General features: G+C 41.0%; 1 protein-coding gene across 1 annotated transcript in view; it reads right to left on the bottom strand.

The window, feature by feature from the left end:
* Nucleotides 1-14,357, bottom strand: part of plpp4 (phospholipid phosphatase 4) — a gene marked incomplete at both ends in the record, with an annotated part of 123,931 nt that overhangs the window by 33,680 nt on the left and 75,894 nt on the right. Inside the window, one exon of the mRNA XM_079511791.1 lies at nt 1,391-1,481. Coding sequence (XP_079367917.1) covers nt 1,391-1,481 — 91 coding nt within the window. The remainder of the gene's footprint in view (nt 1-1,390; nt 1,482-14,357) is intronic.

The raw sequence follows: 14,357 nt of genomic DNA, 5'->3' as shown, positions 1-14,357 counted from the left end.
TGTTAGCATTATGTTATGCTTTAGCTATTGAAAAATAGCAGATCTACAAGCTCGTAGCGCGCCACCGAGTGGCGCGCTACGAGCTTGTAGGTCTGCTATTTTTGAAAAATCGAAGAACGACTGACATAGAAACATAGCTTTTTCAGAAAACCGTCAGGATGTAGAAGACATTTTTAGAATCTGATCTCAGGTCATTAAGCTGGGGGAAAGGGGGACTACTAATGGGTTATTAGTTATGGAACATAGGCCTACTGCTCTATAGGAAAAACATAGAGGTGGCTAGATGAAAGATTACACCGTATTAAACAAGTTCAATGCACAATATCAGCAAAGCTACATTAACCCTGTTGCAGCATTGGCTTGTTACAGAACTTGGTATATTTGTATGCAGATTTCTTCAATTCCCAATGTATTGAATTGTGGGGCCGATTACTTTGCACACATTAATTGTCACTTTTTTTTTGTTTTTCTATAATTTTTTTCCCCACGATTTTGTAACCCATTTTTCACCCCTGTGTCAATTATCTAATGTGATCCTGGGCTCTACACACCCTCCGCCAACCTAGTCCCCATATATGGGGGACATGGGGAGAGCAACGGACTTGAACTCATGCTTCCTTCATGCCTGAGTGTCCAAGTTGCTCCTTTACGCCTGACAGGGGATTGTCACTTTTATCAGCAAAGTGATTTTGAACTAGAAAATTGAGCGAACATTGACGAAAAACAATGTTCTGTGAAGCCATCATTTTAAACACGGCTGTAAATTAACGCAACTCATCCAGAAGAGTAGACTCCTCTATCTTGTTCTGACTAATGCTGCCTGTCCTTGTCGCAATAAAGCCTTGTATCGCAGCAGCTCTGCAGGCTGTAATGGGTCTGTTAAGTACTACACAGTAACTGTAATCTCTACCCCGATGCACCGAGCCATTCCCCCTCTCTCTCCTGCCCTCCACGTCTTTCCGTGTCTCCTTAATTGGATTTGTGCTAAACTTTCTTAATGTTCTCTCAGGCACAGGTCTCCCTGTGCGCCGAACAGAAACAAGGAAAGGGCAGCATACAAGGAGTGGCTGGAACACTGGTTGAAGAGGCACAACACATTGCATGACATTTTAAAGGGATTTAAATCTATTGCTCTCTTCATGGTGCCATATATTAACTATGACACAATGACCTGTGTCATGAAGTGCACATTCAACAACAAAGAGTATGTTCAATTATCTCTTTCTCCTAGATATAACGGAGGAAATATCAGGGAAGGTTATTTGTTTGAATAAGGGATTCTAGCGGCACCTGAGTTGTAGTCATTTGAGCTTGTAATATGCATAAAATGAACAGTGTGTGACCAACACTAAAGGAATGAGTCATGATGCAAGATATTGGATACACTTACCTAAACACGCCTCCTTGATCTCCGTCTTATCTGTCCTCCGAATAATCTTCACCACAAATATCACTGCTAGAGGGGCGAGGAAAGAAATGGCCTGGGAAGAAAAATGAAGACAACAGTATTTTCAATTATCCCAACAATGTTATAGATCATGCTCTAAAACACTTAATACGTCGTGTCGTGAATTGCCTGGGTTTTAGCCAGAATCAATTAATTGTAAACATGCTCATTTAACCCATTTTGACCTGGGAACGAATCTAATTCCTGACAGTTTTCTGAAAAACCTCATGTTTCTATGTGAGTCGTTCTCAAACATGTTCATGTCAAGGACCCCCACAAATATATGTATTTGGCCGCCGACCCCCCATCTGAAAATATGCTGTTCCAGGAACCCCTCCAGAAGCAAAGATTTGAGTTAAAAACGTTCGCTCTGAAATAATATATTCAAAGATTTGTGCCACATTTTCACGATTTTTTAAAAATAGCAGACCTACAAGCTCGTAGCGCGGCACTCGGTGCCGCGCTATGAGCTTGTAGATCTGCTATTTTTCAATAGCTAAATTATAACAATGTTTAAAACACCAAAAGGGGTTCCCGCCCAAAATGGATTAACCAATCAGAAAACAAACATGCATTGCGTGTCTGAATTCAACACTGAGGCTGAATAATGTCCTGCACCTTGAATAATGTCCTTTAGTATAATGCAGGGCTTGACATTAAGACGTGTCCTGTTGTCCGGGACAACTACTAAAATCTTTCCGGACAAGTGCATTAAAAATGTACTTGTCTGGCAGACAAGTGACTCTTGGTTTCATTGTTTCTGTGACGCTCCTAGCAGCCAACAATATTGTCTGACATTATTGTCTGGCTTTCCTAATAATCACCTCATTCCATTTTCATTTCCCTTTTGCGTTAATTCGTCTAAAAGCGCCAAATTTTGCACAGATGTAGCCCAGGGCATGCTCTAATGATTTAACTAGGGCGCCCGAGCCGGTGACCTTTGTGATCGCCACAGTGGCCAAATCCATATGCTCACCATTAGCAACCTATATACACTCTGTCTTTCTTTTATCTGTATTGTATTGTGTTTTTGTATGGACATAGTGTTGGGTGCTGGCACATATGCACACATGGCATCAACGCATGGTGTTGTGTGCTGGCAAATTTTACACAGATGTAGCCCAGGGCATGCTCTTCTTTTATCTGTATTGCATTGTATTGTACTGTATGTTTAGTTTTACTACCATTTTAAGAGCCTGCTCAGGGACTACAGATGTAAATTAGCTTATGGCTAACTCTGGCACATTTACATGGAAGTGAAAACTGAAATGTTTATTAATGAGCATTGTCCCTGTCAAATAAATAAATAAATATAAGCAAAACATTCTAAATTATTATCATTATGCTTTAAGTAGCATGTGATGTGTCAAACTAGGGGGTTTGCATGATTCTGAATCCATTCCAAGCATTAGTTTTGCACAAAAGGTTGGGCTAAAAATGGCCATAGCTGTCATCACAAATGTGACGATGTCGGCACATTTTGGCAAGTGGCTATGGCCGAATTGGTTTTTCTGATAATTCATTCCTAAGACTTGGAGTCCTTTTGGAGACTAGGTTAATTTCCATTTGAATGTTCTGGCAGAAAACGCCAATTCAGTAAAAAAATTCTCCACTTTTTCATGAGCTGCACACGGATGACATTCTCTCCGGCGAGGGACCCAGAATGAGTGCAGAACTGAACATATCAAAACGTACAGGGCACACAATTGGCATGTGGTGTCAATTACCCCACAACAATAGCAACACACCTGTCAATTGTGTGCCCCATATACTGTACGTTTGTGCTTCCAAAACATTGACTGTTCCCAATGGAATATTCATATAACATATTTTAACGAGGGAACTTCCATCCTGTGCCTTGCTACTGTAATGCTGTAAGCCTATCGTGTGTGTAGTTACTAAGTCTAATGTGTTCTGATTGGATCTTAGCCTCAGAGGGTTCTGGGTAGTTTCTGTTCAGCCCGCCAGTTTAGTGTGTTGTTTTCCGGTTTTCTATGTGTATGGACGTCTGAGTGATTCCTCCTCCGTCTCTGCCTGAGAACCACGGACCGACAACAACCAAAGAAAGACTCTATGCAAGAGTGTGAGTTTAACTATACCTGCCGTTATTTGTGGCAAGTTCTGTCAACATATCTGCTGAAGTTCTGTAACTCTGCCGACGTTCTGACAAGTAAACATCCTGTAAATCCACCCTGGAAACCCTTGTTGTTGTGGCATCATTACCACTCGCCTCCAGTCCACCACATAATTAAGTCCACAACAATATTTTCAGTCCAGCTTTTCCTCGTGGAAAAGTGTCAATATTTTACTTTTGGAGGACAATATCTGACTCCAAGTCTTATGAATTAATTATTGGACATGATTAGATGGGAACTACGCACAAAAACTAGTTTGACCCACTTTTTGACCCGTAAAACTGTGATGTGACAATAAATCTGCATGAACGTGCACGAATGTGTGTGTGTGTGAATACAGGATTGATTGATTGATTGAATACTGTACTTTATTAGGCAGAAATGTAAACAGTACAGAGTACAGTCAAGCGCTTAGTCTAAAAGGATATCACCGAAAGAAGTCCTTCCGGTCTTGTTTCCATTCATGTCCTGGGTATTCAATTCATAATCATGACATGAAAAATAACAAATTTCAAATTATATAATATATAAAACAGAGATTATTATTTTCATGATTCTGTGAGCTTCCTCCGTGCCCAGGTAATTATTTGTGTCTCGGAAAATGTTAATTATTTTCAAGCCAGATTCAATTAATGTTCTCCGCCTTAAGCAACAGCAGCCAGAAATATAAACAGTAGGTCTCTGTTATTGTGTCACTAAACATTGCATTTCCCATGAGTGCAAGATCCCTGATTTATTTTTGCGCTAATTAATTTCAACTATCTGTGCCTTGACAACTATGAAACTTTGAAACTTCTTTCCATTCCACTCTGAAAAATCATCTGCAAGGAATTTATTGACAGGGAGTAGCTCATAACATGTCTACAGTGGCTTTTTATTAAACAAACACATTGCAGATAGAAAGAGGATAATTCAAGCTTTCCGTACAGCTGCAATGTTGGTGAGTTTGACGCTGTTTAGCCTGGGGTCCACCTAAGCTTTCTATGGCATAGGCATCTCCCGGCAGGATCCGCCGGGAGAATCTAGACGCAGCTGCGCGACATGAGACTAATTAATTAGAGCGACAGAGAGAGAGAGAGAGAGAGGAGTGTGTGTGTGTACGTGTGTGCATCAATTTAACAAAGGTGCAGACGATCAGAAATCAGCAGAGAGTGATTGACGTTTGCGCTACTCTATGCCGCATTGAAGTGGACTCGGAACCAGACTTTTTTTTCTCCCTGGAAATAAAAACGTCTGGGTTTCCGACAGCTAGACGCCGTTTAATACAATTAGATAGGACTTTTCTGTTTGGATGAATGGGCTGTCTATGAGAAGTTCCACCTACGTAGGTAGCACCTTGCTGCAGGGCAAGATAGCAGCCGTGTGCATATCATCAATAAGGCTTACTGTATAGGTGCGCACTGGACCTGTAACCCTGACCCACTATAGTGTATATAGCTCCACTCCAATTAGTAGGCTAATGTGCAATATAACAATTGACTTTGTGTGGGACGAATGGTGTAGTGCTTTGGATTAAAGCACACCGTGAGGAAATGACACTGTATAGAAATAACAGCTTTAAAAGGTAAAGTAATTAAATTCTCTAGTCGTGCTCCAACTCACTCTTAACCCATTTAGGCCTGGTTTTCTGAAATAAATAATTTCACGATTTTTCAAAAATAGCAGACCTACAAGCTCGTAGCGCGCCACTCGGTGGCGCGCTATGAGCTTGTAGATCTGCTATTTTTCAATAGCTAAATAACATAACCAAAAGGGGTTCCCGCCCAGAATGGGTTAAAGACATGCTCTTGCAATCTGAATTCATACAGAGAGATACTGTACTGTACGTGCTCATGACTCAAACCAAGCTCACGTATATTATTATATCTGTATGTTATATTATACCCCTGCTCCAAAACTGGTCTCATAGCAAGGGTTACATTAACCGGCTTAAATATAGTTTCACTTTGACTCACTCCAAGGTAGCCGACATGGTGAGACATAATGTAAAGCAATCTGTTAGGTACAGTAACAAGCAAATCTCAAAGCTATACACATGACAGTGAGACATGTCTTCAGGCATTAATGTTGCCTATCATAATATAGACCTACCACAACATATGACTGCAAATGAGAGAAATGCCGATCTGACTGACACTTAATCCTGTTCCTGTCATCCGACAAGACCATCATAGCCGGGGCCCGGGTATCCCTGTGCTTCAATTCAATTTAAATGTTATGTTTCATTTATACTATAGACAAGTGCACATTGGACACAGCGTACTAGGGAACGATGCAAGAGAATTTGCCAAATCAGGCTTAGGCTGGGGTTGCCATGGCAATCGATTGGCTCATTTGGGCCACGGCCATAGCCTTTTCTGGCGGGTCTGGACAACCGCTTATCCAACCGACTCAACACCGGGCACCGCACTCAGGTTGTCTGTGTCGTCTGTGGCGAATTTTGAAGTTGGTTGAACGGTTTGCGAGATATGTGGATTACAGACGTACAGAGATTCCCTGCGTTCATTGCAAGAAGAAGGTGCCAAATCACAAACTTTACATGTAGAGCAAGTCAAGACCACACTCTTTAATTTATAGATGCCCCACAATCCCTCATGAGCAAGCACTTGGTGTTGGTGGCAAGGAATACAAATCTATGACTGAAATAAGCCTTGAAATGAGACCCTGGCTCTTGGTGGGTGGCCACTTAAGGCTCATTCATAGTCTGGATTTTCGGTGATGAGGTGACCACCGCTCCGGTGGTGAGCTGACCACCGGAGCTGAAATAACGTTGAACGGTGGTGAGTAAAAACGGAGAGAAGGGCTGGAGCGGTGGCGGTGGTTTGCTCTTCACCGCGGCTCGTGACGTCATGTTGTAGTGCGGTGGTCACCTAACCACCGAAAATGTACCGACTATGTATGAGCCTTTGGCCTGCCTGGCCTTGAGAGGTTGAGATATTGCAAACTGCAAAACTCCTTTACTGAATTCAGATTGTTGGTACTGTGTAAATGTAATCACACCACTGTTTTCCTCAATCTGACATCAGTGCTATGATAGTGTGATGTGTGGTAATGTGATAGTGTTATCAGTAGAGATGTCCCGATACTGTATCGGTATCGGGAAAAGTATCGGATCGGCCCTTATTTGTCATATCGGTATCGGTGAATATGCCAGTTTAACCACAGATCCGACACAGGGGTAAGGAAGGGGTTGTCACTATGGCAGGTAAATAACATGTTGGGGCATGTGGAGTTTGCTTTGGAGTTGCCCAAACTGCAAGTGTACATTTGAGTGAGGAGTCTGCTATAAACACAACACGAGATATAACTAGATACACACGAGATATATAGCTAGATAGCTATAAACACAACACGAGATATATAGCTAGATAGCTATAAACACAACATGAGATCACAACACTGGTATCGGTATTCGGTATCGGCTAACACAGAAATTGAGGTATCGGGATCGGATCGGAAGCGAAAAAAGTGTATCGGGACATCCCTAGTTATCAGGTACTGCTTCGAAAAACTCAAACCACTGCACAGGTGTCCTTAGGGTTTTAATTATAAGTTTGTGTCACATTTAAGAAGTGAGTCATGCGTGGGGGAAGCCGTGGTTAGCGTAACCGTAAGGTGATGGTGGCCTTAGACTGCTTGCTGGATTTTATAGTTGCCATGGAAACATGTTTCGGTCCTTGGAAAACATCAGTGGGGAAAGTTTCGTTGCTCTGAGGTGGGTCTCCAAGTGTTCAAATAATTGGGATGAAATTGCCTTGTTTTCATGCTGGTAGAAAGCGACCTAGAGACATGATGACTAATGTTTTAAACATGGAAAATGTCATTACACAAATGGCCCTTAAGAGTGTCTGTCTGTCTGTCTGTCTGTCTGTCTGCCTGCCTGCCTGTCTGTCTGTCTGTCTGTGCTGCCTGCCTGCCTGTGAGAGTGCCATTTTACAGGCATTTAGCAATCGAATTGGAGTAGTCAATTTGCCTGACTCTGGTTTCTGTGTGAAGCTGAAATTATACATTTCTCTCTTAAATAATACATTCCATAAAGCAGACACTAACAGTCATTTTTGATAATTTGGTCCTGATGTATAAATGGTAAAAGTGTCAAATATAAACAATAATATGAATATGATACACTTTATTTTGTAGCATACAATTAGAGTTATCGCGAGCCCTCATTTTCAAATTGAATGTCTGTACTTTACAGTTTTGCCAACAGCACCAAAGAAAAGGGGATGTGCGAGGGAAAAAACAATCAATAATACATGTTGATGGATTTATAATTAAGATAAAACCCATTTAGTTGCATATAAAATGCAGAAGGGACCAAAGATATAAAGGACTGTATTATACTGAATTACTGAGCCACACAGGGCTAAACTATAAAAAATACTTTAGAGAAAGTACTCAAAGAGTACACAGAAATACTCAGCACCACAACTAGGCCGAGAGCCTATGACCAAGTTAACCATTAGTTTTAAGCAGGAAATACTCTTTTAGAAAAATACCTTCAAGTCAATAAAAAGATGAAACCACCAGGAAGAAGGATTGTCCAGTCAGCAGATTATGGTTTAGTTCTATTCATTTTCAGATCAGAGAGACAGAACAGATCCGCATACAGCCAAATTACTCTCCCCTGTACCACCAAAAGGGCACAGGGTAGTCTCTGACGAACAATTCATTTCAAAGGCTATTCATACTGTAGAATACGTTATTGTTGATACACATTTCATTGGCTGACTACACAGTTAATTTCCACTTTGCCACGCTGGCACTAGGTGTCGAACGCTGATTGGACCAGCACATAGATGATGGGACTGATATTGGGACAACTTCCTTAGTTTCCGTCATGAAAGCCATAGACCGGGAAAGCGTGGACGCTGGCGTTGCCAGGCAACCTGTTGATAACATTCTTTCCCTGCTAGCAGAGACAGAGAGAAATACTCCTATCTACTTTCTCACTGGGCACCAAGGTCAAATGCATGTAGTGTCTCAAATCAAAATAGACCTCTCAGTATTGCAAGTTAACTTTCGTGGCTACAGGCAGACAGTAAAACTTAACTTGGCGTCAGGCAACCCATAATATAAATGATAAAATAGGGCTGAGATGATTAGGCCTGTGGAGGGTGATAAAACTGATGGTCAAAGGGCAAGATGACAAAATATGAACACTTGACACATGTCCACAAAAAATACCAAAGTAGCAGATCTACAGATCCATCAACTCCATCACTTCTTGTGGATGAAGTGTCAAATGTGATCAATAATCAATAATCAATCTTCAGGGAATTAAATTAAAAAAATATAAGGGTCCATTGGGAGATGAGAAATAAAATTCACTCTATACTAAGGCTCAGGAGGGGAATAGAACCAGAAGGAAAACAGGAACAATGAAAAATAAAAAATAGTTTTGACTTAAGACTAGGCAAACAATCACTCCTTATTTAGATGGTACTGTGGGAGAGAGACAGAATGACTTTTCTCTCTCGATCTTCTATCTTCGGGGTTCTCAAAGAACTCAGCAATGTTGCAGCGTTCCTACGCCGTCGAAAGTGTCAGAGTTTGACAATGTTCATTGTAGCTCATCAGAGCAGACACTGGATGGTTGGGCTCGTTGTCGGAGCCGAATCTTCGCCCTGTCCCCCAGGATGGGTGACATAACAGGTGACCCATAGGTGACAATCTCAGCCTATACTTTCTCATGGACAGATACTGGATCTCTGTGATTCAAACGGGAGAAAACGGCCGGAGATGCCCCTAACAGTTCTTATACCAAGCAGAGCTTGGAGAGGGGGGGACAGGGTAATTGATGATGTCGTGTCGCTTCCTGGCGAGTCCATTAGTACCATGAAGGCCAAATATAGAATCAAGTCTATTCAGGGGAGGATATATGCCTAATCAAGTCAAACTCAAGGTGATGAAAACAAAATAATAAAATGAAATGGAAGGGAAAGATGTCCCTATTCTAAATATCTCAATGTAAGGTCAAGGGGTGGTTCGGGGATAATAAAGATTAAATGTTTACAATGGAGGGATATTCCAAATTCAGAGGTAAAATATGAATCAAATTTAAAATAATACAAATATGATGAGGTGGGATAATGAATCCTAATGTAAGGCAATTTAGATTGTCCAAAGATGGGATAATTCAGTTTACATAATCTATATAATGAAGCAGATCTGGGATCTGGAAAATGAATAGTCAAAATACCATATTAATCAATTGAGGGGAGAAGGAATGATCAAATGAATCCTAATACTAGGTAGGGAAGGGTAACAGCGTTTTAGCAAAATACAGTGTCTTAGAAAAGAAAAACATGGAACAATTATGTGCATGGTGAAACATGAGTGGAATTCTAATTTGTTCCCGATGGGAAATCTATGGGCAGATGGCATAAGGCCTATACTGTTCTAGGGGGTCGGGCCTAATACTGTTTTTTAAACGGTTCTGAGTGGGTCGGGGTCTAAGGGCAAACCCTAAATTTAAGGGAAAAGGGATCTCGAGGTCGACAACACATTCCTTCACTATTCTCCATCACTTCTTGTTGACCTCTAGATTACTCTGTCCCGGGTTTGTTCCCACCCACGAAACCACCAGAAATCCGTATCTGTGAGATAAAAACAGAAAGACAAAAAACAAACTGGTGAATGAAATGAAACAATAATACTAAACAATTCATCAACAGGGTAAACAACAACAGGGTATGGTTTAAAAATGAAAATGACTGATCTACCAACCGCGCATGTTACACAGCTATGGTGAAAGTAGGGCGTGTAGGTAGACAGGGTATGGTTTAAAAAATTAAAATTAAAATAATAATAAAAAAAATAATATTAATATTTGTACTTCTCCTGACCGTTCTTACAGTACGTATTTCACAGTTAATATGGAGGGAGGGTACTTAGAGAGACAGACGCTCTCACAGCACGCATTTCACAGTTATATGGAGGGAGAGTACTTAGAGAGACAGGTCAAGGAGAGAGAGATAGAGAGAGAGAGACCCAGCGTTCTACGTACGCATTTACACAGAGATAAACAACTGGAGGGAGGTTACGTAGAGACAGGGAGAGAGAGAAAGATATCTCAAGAAGAAAACAAAGTATTCTATTTTTTTTCTATTTAATTGTTTTCTATAATACTGGTGCAGTGATTAATCCGTTAACACAGGAAACACAGCTTGATGATGACAGAATAAACGCACAAGTCTATTTTGCCCTGTATTTGCACTGGACTTTAAGACTATCATGCATAATATGGCATGGCATTGCAAACACGGACAGAAATAAACAAAATGTAGGTCATCACTCCTAAAAACACACATGTATGCTAATGTACTTATCAAATACGCTATTAATGACGTAGCTAATGTCACGTATAAGATGCCAAAAAAGAAATTGTGAGATCACAAGTTCTACCTGTAGGAGCCTGCAGAACTCGTTCCAGGCAGAGAAAAAGAGAGAGTAGAGTACAAATAAAAATAAAATAATAAGTATTATAATAATAGGGAATTTAAAATGTCTTGGGAATGAATGGTTGACACCACTCAAAAATAAATGAAATTAAATAATACAAAATAATAAATGAATTTAAATCAATAAGGGGATTGGTTGAAATCAATAATAAATTGTCATGATAATGGGCCTTTAAATGGTCAAGGGGTCCTATCTAAAAATGAAAAACCATGGCACGGCCACTAGGCAATTATAAAGTGTATGAAATGATGATAAATGGCGGGACACGGAGCCTGACAGATAGATAAATCAATAGTAAATAGTCGTCGCGCATCCCTAATATTATCACTAATCATTAGAATGGAGGCTATACGCAAGTACCCGTACTGTCACACTCTAAAAAACAAACAAACAATCAAATGGTGTTTCACCCACACACATATACACATGAACACGGACAAACACATATGCATGCACACACGCACCCTGTGCGTAATTGTCTCAGCTACTGACACACGCACGAACGCATGCACACACACATAGACGAGGGCAACATATCCGCCCACAGGATAAACGTACTCACTCAGTCACTCTAAATACAAATAAAATTATGTACAGCGTAAATAGGTGACATTGAACGAATGGCACGCTACACACACACCCACATCATTCAACTATTAGGCCTAAAAGAAGAATAACTGTTCTACGGGACAACACACACATCCATTCCAACACAAGACAGTGATATACACAGCTACGCACGAACACGCACGCAGACAGACAGAGAGGCCCACAGGCAGATAGAGAAAAAGGAGAGAGTTGGAGCCATGCGTTATAACACGCACGCACACGCACGAAGGAGAGCCTGTTGCTCTCCTCCCTAAATTCCTTAGATAAGGAGCCTACACACTCTAAAATCATTAGTGTCATAAAAACCGAACACTACTATAAGGTACAATGTAAAAGGGGTGATAAAAAAAATGGTGTAATCAAATGGTGAAAGGAATCACAGACCTTTTTTTACGGTATAAAAGAACCTTTCTACTCTCGCACCCCGGCCGAGGTTTGAGAGAAAGAAGACTATAAATTAAGTAACATGTATGGGTTCCTACAGCGATATATCAACATAAAACAAGACAAATGATAACCGCATGCTGAAAGGCAAACATATTATAACAGATAAGAAATCGAAGGAAAGCAGATAGATAAAATAGAATTAGGACGCAGCGCCCGCGGAGCGTTGCCTCCTGAACATTTAAAGTGGAGAAGAGTAATGTGACTGAGACATGTTCAGGGATTAAGTCCCAGACATGAATGTACGGCAATAAATTATAATAACAGAAAGGTAAAATACTTAACTTCAGAAAAGCAAGCAGGGAGAATCACGTAGGCAGACCGGACCCAGACAGAGGGCACCGAAGCGGAGAGGAACCGTCGTTCGGACAGACGACAGGAGGGTAGGGGGGGAAATCTGTGCAGGACCGTTCAAGCATCATGCTTCGTCCGTTCGTCCACAGATCCGCGGCTTGTATGTTCCCAAAAATGGGGAGGATCGGTTCCAGAACTGAACATGGATCGACCAAACCACTGCTCCAAAAATATGACCATGGACTTTGTTCTTCCGGCAGAAAATAAAAAATAAAAATGGGGGTGGTTCCTTTTTGTCGGAGGTGCTAATTAAATAAATTAGACTTATACTCGGAAAAAAGACGGTTCGAAATGGACCAATTTGATGGATTTATAATTAAGATAAAACCCATTTAGTTGCATATAAAATGCAGAAGGGACCAAAGATATAAAGGACTGTATTATACTGAATTACTGAGCCACACAGGGCTAAACTATAAAAAATACTTTAGAGAAAGTACTCAAAGAGTACACAGAAATACTCAGCACCACAACTAGGCCGAGAGCCTATGACCAAGTTAACCATTAGTTTTAAGCAGGAAATACTCTTTTAGAAAAATACCTTCAAGTCAATAAAAAGATGAAACCACCAGGAAGAAGGATTGTCCAGTCAGCAGATTATGGTTTAGTTCTATTCATTTTCAGATCAGAGAGACAGAACAGATCCGCATACAGCCAAATTACTCTCCCCTGTACCACCAAAAGGGCACAGGGTAGTCTCTGACGAACAATTCATTTCAAAGGCTATTCATACTGTAGAATACGTTATTGTTGATACACATTTCATTGGCTGACTACACAGTTAATTTCCACTTTGCCACGCTGGCACTAGGTGTCGAACGCTGATTGGACCAGCACATAGATGATGGGACTGATATTGGGACAACTTCCTTAGTTTCCGTCATGAAAGCCATAGACCGGGAAAGCGTGGACGCTGGCGTTGCCAGGCAACCTGTTGATAACATTCTTTCCCTGCTAGCAGAGACAGAGAGAAATACTCCTATCTACTTTCTCACTGGGCACCAAGGTCAAATGCATGTAGTGTCTCAAATCAAAATAGACCTCTCAGTATTGCAAGTTAACTTTCGTGGCTACAGGCAGACAGTAAAACTTAACTTGGCGTCAGGCAACCCATAATATAAATGATAAAATAGGGCTGAGATGATTAGGCCTGTGGAGGGTGATAAAACTGATGGTCAAAGGGCAAGATGACAAAATATGAACACTTGACACATGTCCACAAAAAATACCAAAGTAGCAGATCTACAGATCCATCAACTCCATCACTTCTTGTGGATGAAGTGTCAAATGTGATCAATAATCAATAATCAATCTTCAGGGAATTAAATTAAAAAAATATAAGGGTCCATTGGGAGATGAGAAATAAAATTCACTCTATACTAAGGCTCAGGAGGGGAATAGAACCAGAAGGAAAACAGGAACAATGAAAAATAAAAAATAGTTTTGACTTAAGACTAGGCAAACAATCACTCCTTATTTAGATGGTACTGTGGGAGAGAGACAGAATGACTTTTCTCTCTCGATCTTCTATCTTCGGGGTTCTCAAAGAACTCAGCAATGTTGCAGCGTTCCTACGCCGTCGAAAGTGTCAGAGTTTGACAATGTTCATTGTAGCTCATCAGAGCAGACACTGGATGGTTGGGCTCGTTGTCGGAGCCGAATCTTCGCCCTGTCCCCCAGGATGGGTGACATAACAGGTGACCCATAGGTGACAATCTCAGCCTATACTTTCTCATGGACAGATACTGGATCTCTGTGATTCAAACGGGAGAAAACGGCCGGAGATGCCCCTAACAGTTCTTATACCAAGCAGAGCTTGGAGAGGGGGGGACAGGGTAATTGATGATGTCGTGTCGCTTCCTGGCGAGTCCATTAGTACCATGAAGGCCAAATATAGAATCAAG

This window comes from Electrona antarctica (genome assembly GCF_951216825.1).
Source record: "Electrona antarctica genome assembly, chromosome: 10".
Taxonomy (NCBI): Eukaryota; Metazoa; Chordata; class Actinopteri; order Myctophiformes; family Myctophidae; genus Electrona; species Electrona antarctica.
This window is presented reverse-complemented; position numbering and strand designations above follow the sequence as displayed.